Raw genomic sequence first — 16191 nt, 5'->3', positions numbered from 1 at the left:
TTTTATGTGTAGCAATGGCATAGAGCAGGCAGAAGCAGGGAAATCTCAGACCTGCAGCTAGCAGTAGACAATTTTCTACATAGAAAGTGTTCAGGAGTGAAGATCTAAGAACAGAATTTGATTAAAAGCAATAACAAAACCTGTGTAAAAGAAACAGATCCTACTGAGTAACCAGGGGATTGGGGTAAGGGGAAGGAAGGGGGATGAGAATATGGGGTAACGGAATGATTGAGGGGGGAGGGATGCACTGGAAGAGCAATAAAAGAAATATCTTAATAGAGAAAGCCACTATGGGGCTAGGGGGAATCCATAGCGGTGACCCCAGCTAAGACTCCTAGCAATAGTGGAGAGGATGCCCAAACAGGCCTGTCCCTGTAATCAGACTGGTGAATACCCCAACTATCATCATAGAGCCTTCATCCCGTAATTGATGGGACCAGGCGCAAGGATCCACAAACAAGCACCAGGCCGAGCTCCAGGAATCCAGTGGAAGAGAAGGAGAGAATACATGAGCAAGGGAGGTCAAGATGATGATAGAGAAATCTACAGAGACAGCTGAACCAAGCTTGCAGAAACTCATGAACTCTAGACCAACAGCTATGGAGATTCCAGGAACTGAACTAGGCCCTCCATATATGGGAGACAGGTGTAAAGCTTGGACTATTTGAGGGGCCCCTGTCAATAGGATTATGATACAAACCTGGTATGTGAGCTAGCTTGTTAGAGCCCATTTCCCATGGTGGATGCCATGCTCAGCCTTAATGCATGGGAGAGGGGCTTAGCCCTACCCCAACCTATTGCGTCAGACTTTGTAGACCTCCCATGGGAATCCTTACCCATTAGGAGGAGTGGACTGGGGATGGGCTGTGGGGTAGGTGAGGGGGCCGGGAGGAGGGGTGGGAAGGAGAACTGTGGTTGGAATGTAAAATGAAATTTAAAAGAATAACTAAATTATAAAAGAAGAAAGGAAACCAATCAGATATGTTCTCGGCACAATGATGAAGTGACAAGTTAAAACTAAACAGGAGGTGTCAAAAGACAAAGCCCCAACAAATTTGGTGTGAAGTTCTTCATTGGTGATCTGCATTTGTGATGCTAGGCTCATTCTGTAAAATGGAATTAGTGTTCCCACCAGCCACATGAGGAAGGATGACAGCTTTAATATGGGAGGGGGTTGAGGAAAACAAGCCTAAAACAAAGTCATTGGCCCTTTCAACTCCCTTTTCCTGTGAAGGTCAACAGAGGGATCTCCTTAGGGAATAGTACTGCAGTAACTGTAAACATGGCAACCACTTCTCTGTATCCTGACCCCTCCAAAGGTTATAAGAATCACCCAGCTTTAGCATGGTGGTGCTGAGCCTCAGCATGAGTGAACTGAGATCCATATGACCTGTTAGGCCTGATGTCAGAGTGGACAAATGTCAGAGGTCTGTGCCTGGCACAACTAACCTCGGGAGCACTGACAATTTCTCCCAGGAGTACTTCCCACTACCAGGAACAGGAAGCACTGACAAATTCTCCTGGGTACTTCCTGTTGTCACAGATTTAACTGAGACCCTGCTGTGCAGACTTCCTGCAGGGAAATGCTATGGTACAGCAAAGCAAAAGTAACACAAGTGCTATAAATGTCGGTGGTTTGGAGCTCCCTGGGACTTGCCTCTTGTATTCTGGCCTAAATCTGGAGCTACAAACATCCCTTGGAGGTAGGACCCTATTTCTAAGTGTCTTTGTCCTTTCAGTTTCTCTGTTTTCCTTGGTTGGGACCTCATCTACAATTCTGTATCCTTATGAAACAAGAACCTGGGTCTTAGGTCATAAGAGACAGATGTTTTTCCCTCCATAAAACTTTATTTTTATTATATGGATTATATTCTCAATGTGTGATGCAATGATGGCTATTTTCAAAAATTGGAAAATACAGTGACTATACTGAAAATAAACAGCTACTAATGAAATAAAGTCATCCAGTTTAGAGCCACCAGAAACTTCAAAATAACTTTACTGAGCTAATTATAGCTGAATATTTTTTCTGACTGAAGACACTATCTTTAATTCAAATTAATAAAAATACTGTAATCAAGACTGAGAGTGTGAACCAGTGAGATGACTCAGCAAGTAAAGGGACTTGCCCCCCTACACACACTACACATACATGATACACACATAACATACATACACATACCACATGCACAGTCTACACATACATATGCGTCATACATGCACACACCATATCACACACACACATACACATATCACACATACACATACACCACACACACACATACATGCACATACCATACACAGCATTACACATACACACATAAATAATAAATATTTTTAAATTAAGTTAGTGTATAAGGTTTAGAGTATGAGCAAGATATCACTACATTTCCCTATTTTGTCTAAAATTAAAAAAGGTTATAACTAATATAATAAAAACTATATGCAGTAAGTACAATAGCTACATACAATATATACAGGCAATAATATCAATAATGTCTAGTCCACTAACAATTGACAAATTCAGAGAAAATACTCCAGATCTATCCTATCCTGGTAAGTCCAAAAGGTTGTATCTAATTCACTATCTATCATAACTTGTATTACCAAAGCTATCTTTTATGTCTCTCAACCTTATACACTTTACCTTTCTTTAGTGAATTTCTTTTCTGAATCTGGTAACATGAAAACTATAACTATAAAGTCTTCAACTCCATCAGAGACCCAAGATGGAAATAATATTCCCTGAGTAAGCAGTAAGTACAAGCAAGAGAATTCCAAAAAATGTAAGAAATCACAGAAACAGCTGGCTACCTGGCTGTCACCCAAGGTTCCTCCGCAATGTTGGTGCATCCATCTTTGGCCTACAAGCCTATCATATCTGACAGACCTTTCTGTGAAGCAGGGTATTCTGAAGGGCTTGTCCTACCTTGTCTTGGCAAAGTTTGGCAGTCCTTTCTTATGTGTCCTGCTTGTCCAATTTGGATAGCATACTGTGAGCAGTCAAGGCAAGAACACTTTCTTGCCCAGTGGCTAACCTTTGCCACAAAGAAAGTAAACTCCAAGCAGAGGTTCTTCGATGCCCATCATCTTCTCTGAAGTAGATTGGTGCTGCCGGGAACAGACATGTCTCATTGCCATGAAGAAAAGAACCTATGTTATGACTGGCAGTGGTGAAGCATACCTTTAATACCAGCACTTGTGAGGCAGAAGCAGGTGAATCCCTGTGAGTTTGGAGCCAGCCTGGTCTACAAAGCTATTTCCAGGACAGCAAGGGCTGCTAGACAGAGCAAAACAAAACAAAACAAAAAACTTAAATTATTAAAACATATTAAACGCCACATTCTGCAGATCTCTGAAGTGTTTGAAGACAATCTGTCTAAAATATATGTCTGTTTGTCCTTGAAAACATACCTAGTATGACTACAAGTTCAATTGTAGTAAGTGACTAATTGCTAACCTGCATTTCCTTATTATCCTAAATAGCTGGTAAAAATAATTTTCAAGGCATAAAAAGTTGCATGATATTGTTGAATGAGTTGCATAGGTACAATACCTTGAACAAGATTAGAAATGTATGTACAGTAATATTCTAACAAAAATAATCTCAACTTTGTGTCAATAGACACAAAATCCAAGTCAATGAAAAATTATTAAAACTAGTAGTTGCCTTTATGGTTTAGAAATAGATTCAATAATCTACCTTTTTGTCCTATTTCTGTATCCCCCTTTTTTCTTTTCAAAACAAGAACTCAGAGTTCAACTGAAACCCTGAATAGGTATCAATGGTGTGATGCACATATTTTAAATTTCCAAATTCTATAAAATGAAACACATCCATCTGCCAGATTCCATTCCTTGAGTACCCTTTGGGTTACTTACTGCAGGTAGTGTAGTTTGGTTGTATAAGGAATAAGGAGGACATTTATTTATAATTCCCTTGGATTGTTGCCATGTGATGGAAGAATCTTTTTTTCAAACCATTGCTATTGACATGATGTTTTTTATGAAATTCTGAGACCTCCAGTACATTTCTTATCAATAGTTGATTTATTCCATCATTACCTTGTGCTAGAGGGTCTGGCAGGCAGGTATGTATGGGATTTGATGTGTGAGGGGTGTGTATGTATATGTGTGTATGTGTGTGTGTATGTGTGTGTATACATATATATGCATGTATATGATAATTCCTATTCCTGACTGTTTCTTACAACTGAATAGATAATACAGTCAATTCTGAATCATCTGGTACGAATTCAGCCGTTTCAATATGCAAAACAACTCTTTTTGCATATTGTTAATCAGTAACTATGTTGAGAGGTTCCATAAAATCCATTAATACCATGAAAATAGCATATAATTCTGACTTATGGACAGAATCAAAAGGGCTTTGAGCCACTTTACTTACATTTTCTGATTTATAACCTGCCTTTCCTTATTTATTTGCATAAGTATAGAATTAGAAGCTCCAGATATTAGTGTTTGCCATACAATGCAAGGAAGGCTTTAGATAGTTCTTTTTATGAATTGAATTCTCTTGGTTTGGGGATATTTGCTGTTAATCACTCCCAAAAGATTATTGTAACCTCTTTGCCAATGTTTACTTTCTGCCCATAATCTATTTCATCGTTAGTAAAAGGTGCTACAATATTTTCCTGCTAATTGAAAAAGTCTCAATTGTCCTTTTAGAACCAACTCAAAGACTTTTTCCATGTGTTAATTTTTTACTCTGCTTATGTGATAAAAAGATCCATTCTAAGATAATATCTTCCCTATGCATTAATATTCCTGAAGGAGAATGCTTAAAGGGTGAAATAACCAAAATGCAGTCAAGCTTTGGATCCAAACAATACACATATGCATCCTGTAATTTCTTTTCCACCAAAATCAATTCTCTCTTAGCTTCAGCTGATAATTCTTTTGGACTGTTCAAGTCCTTTTCCCTATCTAATGTTTTGAACAAATTACACAGTTCATTTTTTTCTATTCCAATAGTGAGCCTTAGATAGGAAATGCCTGCTAGTAATCTTTGAAAGTCATTAAGAGTCAGCAACCAATCTCTCATAATTTGTACCTTTTGGGGTTTAGTTTTCTGTAGACTTATTTTATATCCTAAATAATTAATAGAATCTTCTCCTTGTATTTTTCAGGATCAATTTGTAAGCTCCACCAAGGCAAAATTTTCTTTACTTCTTCAAACATTCTAAAGTATTTACATTTGAGTCAGTTAGTAAAATAGCATTTATATAATGGTCAACTATAGAGGGAATTGCTTACATATTATTTCCAATGGTTGACTTGCAAAATATTGGCACAGGGTGAGGCTACTCAACATTTCTTGTGATAGAACCTTCCATTGATATATGTTAACAGATTGATAATTATTGTAAGTAGGCACCAAGAAGGCAAATTATTCTGTCTTTTTCTTGTAAAGATATAGTGAAAAAACATTATTTTAAATCAATAACTATGAACTATAACTATTGCCATGCTTTAGGCAATAGAGAAGGCAAAGGAATTCCAGACTGTAGAGAGCCCATTGACTGTATCACCTTATGGACAACTTTTAAATCTGGTTCCATTCTCCATTTTCCAGATTTCTTTTTAACAACAAATACAAGAGAATTCCAAGAGATGGTTGATTCTTCAACATGCTAAGGATTTAACTGCTCCTGTACCAGCTCTTCTAAAGTTTGCAATTTCTCTGTCATTAATGGCCATTGCTCAACCTATACAGGTTTGTCTGCCAACCATTTTAAAGGTAGGGCTGTTGGTGCCTTTGAAAGATCAGCAGCTGTTGTGTCCTGTTCTTGTACAACCTGAATGGCCAGTGACTGTGCTTTATAATACCTTTTAATCTTTTTCCCAGAAACATATGTTAATTTGTGTTTTGCTTCTGTTCTGAGGAATGTTAATTTGAGTATTCCATTACTGTAACAAATTGTATTCATTGCTATGATAGCTGCATACAGCTTTAATTTTCCTCTCTATCCTTCTGGCCCTGTACGTTTGACCCATATCATTCTCTGTTTTACCTGAGATAAAGTTCCAATCCTAAAAGTTGAACATTTACCTCCTTAAGAGGCCAATTTGGTTGCCAAAATTCTGGTGCAATTATTGTGACATCTGAAACTATGTCTTCAGGGCCTTTAATGACAATGTCATTTATTCATGTTTTCAATTTTGGTCTTTGTTCATTTATAGAAGTTTGCCAAAATATTTCCAAACCAGTATGATTTCTTACAGTAGGCATTAGGTTCTTTAATTGCTGCGGGAAGGAGTTTACACTTCGATGACAGCAAACAGCTGAACCGAATTGGGGTCAATGAGAGACCCTTCCAGGCGTTTCTCCACAGCACAGGGTTACTTTAACTGTCCCTTGTTGACCTACATTCATTTGTCCAGTGCCTGCTTTTGCCACACATTTTGCATGATTCAGAAGGCAGGGGCATTCTGTTTGAATTATGCATGGAAGAAAACATTGTTTCAAAGAATGCCCATCTACAGTCACTTTTTAAGTGACCTTGTTTGCCACAATTGAAACACTTGACATTTTGATTTTTCTTCAAACCTCTGGAAATCACCTTTTCCATCCAAGCATCATCATGGTCATGGGATTCAATATTGATTATATCTCAGATCCATTCTTCTTTGGGTGCTTATCTTGCCTTTAACAGCCTAATTATCCTTTACATTTTTCATTAGCATTTTCAAAATTCAGAGAGTCAATTATTATTTGTCTAATAATTCAATTATTATTTTCAGTATTTCTGAATCTGGTATCATTCTCTTCACTCTTGAAGTCAGTTTTTGTAAGAAATCCATAGAAGCTTCATTTGGACCCTATTATAACTTTAATAAATGACTCAGTTTTCTTTCACACTTCTCCAATTCTGTCCCAAGCATTCAAAGCTGCTGTGTGGCATAGTCATCATATAGAGATTGCCTTTGTACATCAGCTAATCTCTCCCTCTCAAAAAAGTTGCTCTTGGGAGATTTCCATACTTCTAGCCCTACTTCGTAGGTCTTAGCCTCATCTTTCCACCAGGTACTCCATTATAATTGTGGACCAGTCTCCAAAACCGCTGTAACCATTTCTCTCCAGTTTTTAGGGATAATTCTATTACAAGTTGACCATGAGTTTGTATCTGCTTCCTTGAATCTCCTTAAATCTAGCATTTCCACAGGAATCCATTTAACTCTTGCACTGTATTGGGAATATCAGTCATTTGGCAGATCCCGTAGGGTGACTGGATGAATTAAAGTTGGTTGTTTGAAAACCTTAGACTGTTCCTCTCTACCATTATAATGCAATGCTAAAATTGATTGTACATTGAATTCCTCTGTCTGGATCTGAATATCTATGATCTAAAACTTGTACCTTAGTTCTCAGGTTAACCAACATTTTGGTGATAAAACAAAAGATAAAACTGATGATGTTTATAACTGACATTACATAAGTACCATATAAATTAGCTATCTTATTTAATTGTTCCATTTTCAAACTGTCCAGTGTATTATTATACAGAGACTTAAGTCCCTCCATTGTAATAGTGTTTCCCATTTTTTTAATGTTGAAAACCTCTCTTTTTGTTTAACTAACTCCCTCTTTAAGAATTCCCAATTGTCTCACCAAATCATCTGAGGAAGATGGTGGAGCTTGAAGCTGTGTAGGACATTTGATCGGAGAACACAGGCAGTGTACAGGCTGGCTGAGGACAGGGGCAGCTGCTAGCATGGAGCTGTGAGATGAGAGTGGCAGCCCAAGGAGAGCAGGTCTAGGGCAAGCCAGCCCATGGTGAGGGGGTGGGAGCCAGATGTCTGAAAAATGCACATGGGATTGTGCAGAAGCGGCACGTTTGGCAGGATCTGCCTAAAGGTGCAGGCGCAGAGGTGTAAATCATGTGACTTTGGGAGCCCAGGTGCTTCTGGAGTTTGGGTGACAGCTGTAGACTGTTTTAAGGAGGTGACGACAAGCTTGCTCAGAGGCTTGGGGAAAAAAGAAAAGAAAACCTGACGGGCGTGGTGGTGACTCCAGTGGGAGCCTCTTATGCAGCTCCAGCCCAGCCACCAGCAAGTGACTTTTTCATGAATTCCTGCCTTTAAGTTGGGTGACAATATGTAACACGAGTTCTAATAAGTCTTAATAATAAAAGCCCATAGTCAGACATAGCAGGAAATGCTGAGAGATCAGAGACCAAGGAGCAAAACCACAGCCACCTTACCTACTCAGCTTCCCAGGCAAAAAGAGACTGAACTCCTGTCTCTTCCTGCCTTATTCACTTCCTCTCTCTGCCTAGCCATATCACTTCCTGTGTGTCTGTACAGACCTCCAGATCTCTATGGTTGACTAGTGGCTAGCTCCACCCCCTGATCTTCAAACAAGCTTTATTAGTGTATAAACAAGATACTACTACAGGTTAATCTTGTAAATTGAAGGATTTATAGATAGGTTGATGTCTACCTTTCTCCTTTGATAGTGTGCAGAGTATATTCCAATACCATGTAGGGGTGAAGGCTTTAGGCAGTTACCAGCTCAACTTCTCTGTGTTCAATGTGTTGTGCAGGTGTTGTCTTCAATAATAGGCCCTTACCATCAGTTTGTGGAAAGCAACCTGTAGCCTGGGTTGTTTGTCCAACAATTCAATTGCATAAAACCCATTCTTAATACTGGTAGCTTTGTTTGGTGACGAGGAATGTCTAGTTGCTGCTCTGTCTCCCCCATTGTTTGGCGATTTCATTTAAGTCAGCTTCACATACGTATATATCATAGGAAGCTTCTATTGTATTAGGATTATCTTTTAAATTATTGTGCAATAATGTAAGGCACATTGTTTTGCCAATTACTACTAGTCATGATGAGTGCCAATGAATTTGAAAACAAGACAAAAATAGTTTCTGAAAAGTAAAAATGCCATACTAATTTAAAAAGTGGAATAAAAAAATGAAAGACTAGATACCAAGGAAGAAATTGTCATCTTGAGAGCTGGATCAGTGGTGAAGAGTACTTGCTAAGTTTCCGTAGGAACTGAGTTCAGTTCCCAGCATCCACCTCAGCAGGCTGGAAACTTTATGTAACTCCATCCACAAGAGATCCACCTCTCACTTCTGAACTCTTGTGATACCTGCACACATGTGACAAACACACATGCACACACCACAAATAAAAAAATAAAAAGTGGAAGAAATTGAATTTAGAATTCCAATAATTTTTACAAACATGTTGTACCAAATCTTCAGAGAATAAATAATTGCCTTATAAGAGATGATAGGTAGGCAGAGAGGTGGGTAGATAGGTGGGTAGGCAGGTGAGTGTTGTGGGGTCCATTCAGTTCAATCCAACTCAGGCACAAAGTTCAAACAAAAGTAAAAAGTGAATTGTGATCAAAACCATGACTGACAGGATCAGGGATTCAGAGCAGACTCAGGAGCTGAACTGTGACTCTGACTCATTTTCCCAGGGTTTTTAATCAAATCAAATCATAGCCAACCTACATTTATGTACACTTATTTACAGAAGCTTTAAATGATTTAAGATGTCAGAATTGCCAAGCCATATGTACAAATTCTGGGAAACCGTACAAGTGCTAATAACACTGAGGGAAAATTAAGTAGGTTACAAAGTTAAATCACAACTCCACAGAAAAAAACAAGACATGAAACACTGAGAAGAAAAAAGTGCAAGGATTTATAAATTAGAAAGCCAGCCTCCTGCAAATGAGTGTAATTACCAGGCAGTATTGAAAAGAAACGACAGCATTCTGTTACCGCTTTATACAGTAAGCCTCCTTGTGTTTCCATTTTATTTACTACCATAAACTCAGCGAGAGCCTCAACATCCTGGTTAATTTGGTCAATGTGATATACAGCTAGACATAGCCAGGAAGAGGGACTCCATAAAATTGACCTGTAGGCAAGTCTGTGGAGATTTTTTTAGATTGATCTCTGATGTGGCAGGGCCCAGCTCACTCTGGGAGATGCCTCCCCTGGACAGGTCATCCTGAGGAGTATAAATAAGCAGGCTGAGCAAGCCTTGGTTGACTCGCCAGTAAGATCTCTTGCCTCCATAGGATTCTCATTATGCTAAGAACTCAATTAAGTATAAAGCAGTCCAGTACTTAAAGCCTCATTTGGTGACAAAAGATGACCAGATGGGACTCGTCCGTCCTCCCCCTCAATATTAGATCTGATTTGAATCACCTTCATATGTTTTAGGGAGTTTCCACTGCACTAGGTTTCCATATGATCCCAATAATGCCCCTCAGTTCCCCCTGTCTTCCTGAATTTCCTCCCTCAATCCTAGCTCCCCTCCTCTCCACCTGATCCTCCCATTCCTGTTCCTGTCCACTCCTAGTCCACTCCTAAAATCTATGTTCCCCTCCCAAAGTGATCCATGTGTTTTGCACCCCCCCATACCTAGCCCTTTCTATGCCTAACCTCTCCAAATCTATTGAATGTAGGTTGGTTACCACCTACTTAAAGGCTAATGTCCACATATGAATGAATACATATCATATTTATCTTTCTGGGTCTGGGTTACCTAACTCAGGCTGATTTTTTTCTAATTTCATTCATTTGTCTGTGAATTTTGTGTTGTCATTTTTTTAACAGCTGAGTACTGTAGCATGAATAATAAAAACCCAGAGGTAGATATTGGGGTTCAAGCTGAAGATCAGAAAAGCAAAGCAACCAATCACTAAAGAGTTCTTACACCTAAAGGGGCAATCTTGTCCTCAATGTAACTGCAGACTGACTGACTCCTGTCTCCTCCTGTCTTATATTCCTCTCTAATGCTGGGATTGAAGGCGTGCACCACCACCACCCAGCCTCTATGGCTAACTAGTGCAGCTGCTGGGATAAAGGTGTGTGCCATCACTGCCTGGCTTGTATGGCTGACTAATGTGGCTAGCTTTGCCGTCTGATCGTCAGGCAAACCTTATTTATTAGGCCATAAACAAAATATCACCATAGAATAGTGTTCCTTTGTGTAAATGTACCTTATTGTCTTTATCTATTCTTCTGATGAGGAACATTTAGGTTGTTTCCAGTTTCTGCCTACCTTAGGATATTTTCTAATGTATGTTCGTGAAGTCAAGACTCTTCCAGGTTTTACCAGAAATTGGTGTGAATAAACAAATAGAATATCATAACTTGTGAGTAGAGGTGTAACTCCTCCATAGAATGCAAGTTTAGTATGTGCAAAGCCCTAACACCACACACAGTAAACATCTGTATGTGCACATGCTAACATGATGGGAACCCAACTTGCTTTCTGCTATGTAAGTAGGAGAAAGTTTGCTTAACTTGCAAATTTATCTTCAAAACCTCCAATAGATTTCAGATATACTGGAAAGCAATCTTGTGTTCTCATTAAAGAAAACCATGAAAAGGACAGAGTTAAGAGCACTTGCTGTTCTTCCAGACGACATAGGTTTGATTCTTAGCACTCATATGATGGCTCACAACTATCTGCAACTCCAGTTCCAGGAAATCCAATGCCTTTTCTGGCCTCCTCTTTCACCAGGTGTACAGGTGATGAACAGACATACATGATGGCAGAGTTCAAGGTCAGCCTGGTCTACATAGTGATTTCTGAGACAGCCAAAGCTACATAGAGAAATCCTGTCTCCTGTCTCAAAAAAACAAAAACAAAAACAAACAAAAAACAATGCCATTTTTGAACATTATGTGTTCTGGAAAGCAATTGAGGCTTTTATTTTTAATGAGACAATATTCTCAAACAGTTGGCTGAAGTCCTTTTGTTTACCTACATACATATCAAGGGAAGTCAGAGACACTGGAAGTACTGGGCTTCGGTAGTCTTTGTATCCTTCCGCGTTTGACAGTGTAGCAGACAGGCAGAAACAGCCATAGGCGGTACCCTCTGTTGTTACAGCATGTATGAAGGACGGGTACCTCAGGGTTCCTCAGCTCATGGCACTATTGGGGTTATAGCAGCTGGGCCTGGGCTTTCAAGCTGCCACAGCCTGTAGTGTTTGTTGTTGTTGTTGTTGTTGTTGTTGTTTTGCGCCTTAGCCTTTTATCCTTTACTCTGCTCTTCTCTCCTCTATCTCCCTCCTCCTCTTCTTCTCACTGTTTACCTATCTGCCGTTGCTATGACTGCTGCCACAGTTGCCACACTTGGCTGCTGCTACTTCAGACTGCAGCTGGTCTTGCAGCAATTTCCATTTTGAGGCTATCTATCACAGCAGCCAGCACTTGAGTGTCCCGCTCACCCTGTGCTTGCTCAGCTTACGTCTGCAGGAACACAGGGTGGTGTTCCTATGTCTCTGCTCTACTGTCTCTGCTGCCCCTGCTGCCTTCTTTGGGTTACCCATTCAGCCACAGTCTCCCAAAATAGGCAAGAAGAGACCAGTACCTTTTGTTGCCACAAGGAGGCAGCACAGGAGGGGTCGCTATGGGCTCACTTGCTGCTCTGTACTGCAGGGTTAGACAGTGGCTCAAGTCACATCAAATCTTGCATGCACACAAAGGTCTGCATTTTCACCAATCATAGTATTGTCCCTTTTGCACCAATCCCAACAGTCCCTTTGCTCACCAGGGAAATGCTCCACTCTGGCCTGAATGGAAATGGTTCCAGATCCTGCCAGAATTTGCTGAGGTATGTGGTTGCAAATAGTCCAGTGCCAACTGTTAGACACAGTTATGGTTAAGCCTGGCCCTTGGAGCAGGAGCAGCAAGTTGCAGTTGTTTACTGAGAGTTTCTTCAAGCAATGTCTTCAGAAGCCCTAGTGCTAGTATAAGGGTGGTTTAGCTGGCTGCTTGATTGACAGCCCTTTGATGAGTCAGCCAGGGCACAGTGGAAAGTCTGACATCTTGTTGGTGACTGATAGGAAAATAAATATGGAAGGAATCTATAATAAGAGCATATCAACATTGGTTTTGATTTAATCAGTTTTTCCCACTGCTTTAGCCAATGCTGAACACTGGCCCTGCATCTCAGAGAAAAAATGGGTCCTCCTCATTGTCTCTGAAAGGGGTATCAAAATCTGGAGATGTTAGGCTCTAAACATCTTTGTGAATTGTGAGGGCTCATCCTTGTGCCCCAGCATCTTGGAGTGGATGGTCTGTGTTTCTGTTGCAATGCACAGATGTGCTGAGAGCCTGACCCCTGGCGTTTCTGCCCCGGGAGACACTTGAGAATCTTTCTGTCTTTACAACATCTCCCAGAGGTACCTACAGAACATGGTAGAGAACTTAGCAAATATCTCTGCCTCCTTCTAACCAAGAAGACTGCACAGGCTTGTAAAAACCTTGGGCCGCTCAGTCCAGGCTAAGGTGCTAGGGAACAGTTATCTGGGTAGTGTGAGCATAGAGGGTCAGGAAGCCATTTGCTAATTCTCTTTTGTTAACCTAAAGCTTACGTGCCTGGATAATTAAAAGAAACCCAGATGCCATGCTGTTCTTCCTAAGTAGGGCTTAGGCAGGAGGAGCATTTGAGAATGAGTTCAGGGCTAGCTGAGCAATGTAACAAGACCTCTTTTCTGAATGAATGAATGAATGAATGAATGAATGAATCCAATTGCACATAGGATTACATCACAATCAACAGAAATAGACAAATCTAGCACTTAATTCTAAAGTCCTATTTAAGGTGTGTGTGTGTGTGTGTGTGTGTGTGTGTGTGTGTTGTTTTAGCTTTCAATTATTCAATTAATTCCATCAAGAATTGAATAATTTTTTCTTTTAAAACAATATTTTCTCATTTTACATACCAATCCCAGTTCCCACTCCCTCCCTCCTCCTGCTTCCTATACCTTCCTTCAACCCTGCCCCTTCCCCCTCCCCCCATCCAGTCCTCAGAGAGGATAAGGCTTCCCATGGAGAGTCAACAAAGTCTGGTACATCACTTTGAGACAGGACCAAGTCCCCCCTTCCCCATATCTAGGCTCAGCAAAGTATCCCTCCAAAGAGAATGGGTTCCAAAAAGCCAATTCAAGCACTAGGAATAAATCCTGGTCCCATTGCTAGTGGCCCCACAGACTATCCTAGTGATATAAGTGTCACCCACACTCAGAAGGCCTAGTATGGTCCTATTCAGGTTCCCCTGTTGTCATTCCAGAGTCAATGAGCTCCCACTAGCTCAGGTCAGCTGTTTCTGTGAGTATCTGCAAAATGGTCTTGACCCTCCTCCCTCTCTTCCACTGGACTTTGGGAGCTCAGCCCAGTGCTTAGCCGTGAATCTCTGCATCTGCTTCCATCAGTTGCTGTATGAACTGTCTATGATGATAATTTTCAAAAGCAAAACTGGATGTAGCAATTTCTCCTTTCTTATGCTGCCTGTATGCCCACATCTGTGATTCAATCTTCTCCTCTTCAACAACAAAAAAAAGCTGGCTGAAGGTCAGATTTGTTAGATGGCTTTGAATCCATGGAGATGAGCAAGAGCACTGTCCGTCAAAGGACTGGGCAGGCCCCTGGCTGACTCCAGGCCTGACTTTCTGGGAAATAGTAAGCAGTTACTATATCATAAGCAGCATTCTTAGTTCTATGTTGCTGGTGGAGAGTTAGGATCTTGGAAAATACCACACAGCTGGTGAAGATGTTAACATTGTGTATGGATCTGGCTTTAGACCCCAGGTGCGCATCACCACCACCTCCTAGTGTTCTTCAGAGGGCCAGGTTAGTGTGGCTGACATTTTCAGCATAGCTTACATCCATCTACCCATTTCTAGGCTCACAATCCTGGGCAAGTGTGATTGTCCCTTTTCACTGCCGAGCTGTGGTTCAGTCCAGAGGGAACCTGAAGCTGAGAAATACTTACCAGTGATCTCTGTATACTCATTTGTCTCCCTTACTGAGCCACCTAAGGTCAAGCCTGTTCTCCATTTTACTCCTGGAACTTACCCATGTTCCGTAACTTTGCTAAATCGGAGTCTAAGAACATTTTACCAGTTTGCAAAAACGGCCTGGGTATTATCATGTGGTGTCTTCTCTATGAGCCAAACAGACAAACATGGGGTTTAAATCGCAACTGTTGTTTTTTTTTTTTTTCTTTTGCAGCCTGTGGGACCCGAAAGGACTGAGATGCGGGTGCAGCAGATGTGCAGCGGAAGTGAGACCCAGGGCTCCACCCCAAGCCAGCAGGACACGGGTAGTCGTGGTTCCAATGCCTGCTGCTTTTGCTGGTGCTGCTGCTGCAGCTGTTCTTGGTAACGCTGGGGGCTTTTTACTAAGGTGCTGATGGGGAGGGGGCCTTTGACCACAGCCTATTTATGACACATCTGGGCAGTGGTAGCCCAGGCTGCCCTCCCAAAGTACTCTAGGTTCAATTCACAGCACCAATCCGGCAATTCACAATTATCTGTTCCAGGGGATCCAACACTCTCACACAGACACACGTGCAGACAAAATGTATATAAAATAAAAATATATAAATTAAAATATACTTTTAAAAAGTTTTTTTTAAAAAAGAAAGATAGAAAAGAAAAAAAAATCCCAAATTAGTAATGGTGGCTGTGAGACAGAGGCAGGTAGATCATTAGGGCTCACTGGCCAATCAGCCTAGCTTCAACCAATGAGAGAGCTTGTCTCAGAAAACCAGAACAAACAAAAACCCAAGGAAGATAGCACCTGAGGAAAGCCATTTGATGCTGTCCTCCGGCCTCCACATGCACACACATGCATAGGCTCCCCACAAACACACAGTCTCACACAACTGAATGAGCAGTAAAATAAAAAAAAAGAAAGAAAAGGTAAAACTTAGTTAGGCAAGACAATTACAATGTCCTTAATAAAGAATTCATATCCATAATATACTGATATGGGGTGTCCTTCTGCATGCTGTGAATATGTGATGTTATTAATTGGTTGACAAATAAAGCTGATTTGGCCAATGACCAGGCAAAAATAGAGCCAGGCCAGAAATCCAAACAGAGTTATGGAAAGAAAGCAGGCAGAGTCAGGGAGACGCCATGTAGCCGCTGGGGAAGCAAGATGTGAGGTAACAAGCCACAAGTCATCGTGGTAAAATACAGAATAATAGAAATGGGTTAATTTATATGTAGAGCTAGCCAGTAAGCATCCTGAATCATCAGCAAAACAATTATAATTAATATTAAGCCTCTAAGTGTTTATTCGGGAACTGGTGGGCAAGACAAGGGAAACCTCCAACAATATTCGAAGAGTTTCAGGACATAAAATGACCAAATGAAAACAAGCAGCACAGAA

At 40.6% G+C, this 16191-nt stretch overlaps 1 protein-coding gene across 11 annotated transcripts in view; it reads left to right on the top strand.

The window, feature by feature from the left end:
* Rgs20 (regulator of G protein signaling 20) overlaps window positions 1-16191 on the top strand; it is an 89713-nt gene that overhangs the window by 56767 nt on the left and 16755 nt on the right. For 7 of the 11 annotated variants that reach the window (XM_021222910.2, XM_021222913.2, XM_040741517.1 and 4 more), the window contains one exon: window positions 15025-15173. In XM_021222910.2, coding sequence (XP_021078569.1) covers window positions 15025-15173 — 149 coding nt within the window. Of the gene's footprint in view, window positions 1-1543; window positions 1704-5596; window positions 5762-15024; window positions 15174-16191 lie in introns of all 11 variants that reach the window. The other 4 variants (XM_040741514.1, XM_021222912.2, XM_040741515.1 and 1 more) reach the window with 4 other exon arrangements.

Source organism: Mesocricetus auratus, unplaced genomic scaffold, assembly GCF_017639785.1.
Source record: "Mesocricetus auratus isolate SY011 unplaced genomic scaffold, BCM_Maur_2.0 Super-Scaffold_6730, whole genome shotgun sequence".
Classification (NCBI taxonomy): Eukaryota; Metazoa; Chordata; class Mammalia; order Rodentia; family Cricetidae; genus Mesocricetus; species Mesocricetus auratus.
The sequence above is the reverse complement of the archived record's forward strand: the minus strand, read 5'-3'. Positions and strand labels throughout refer to the sequence as shown.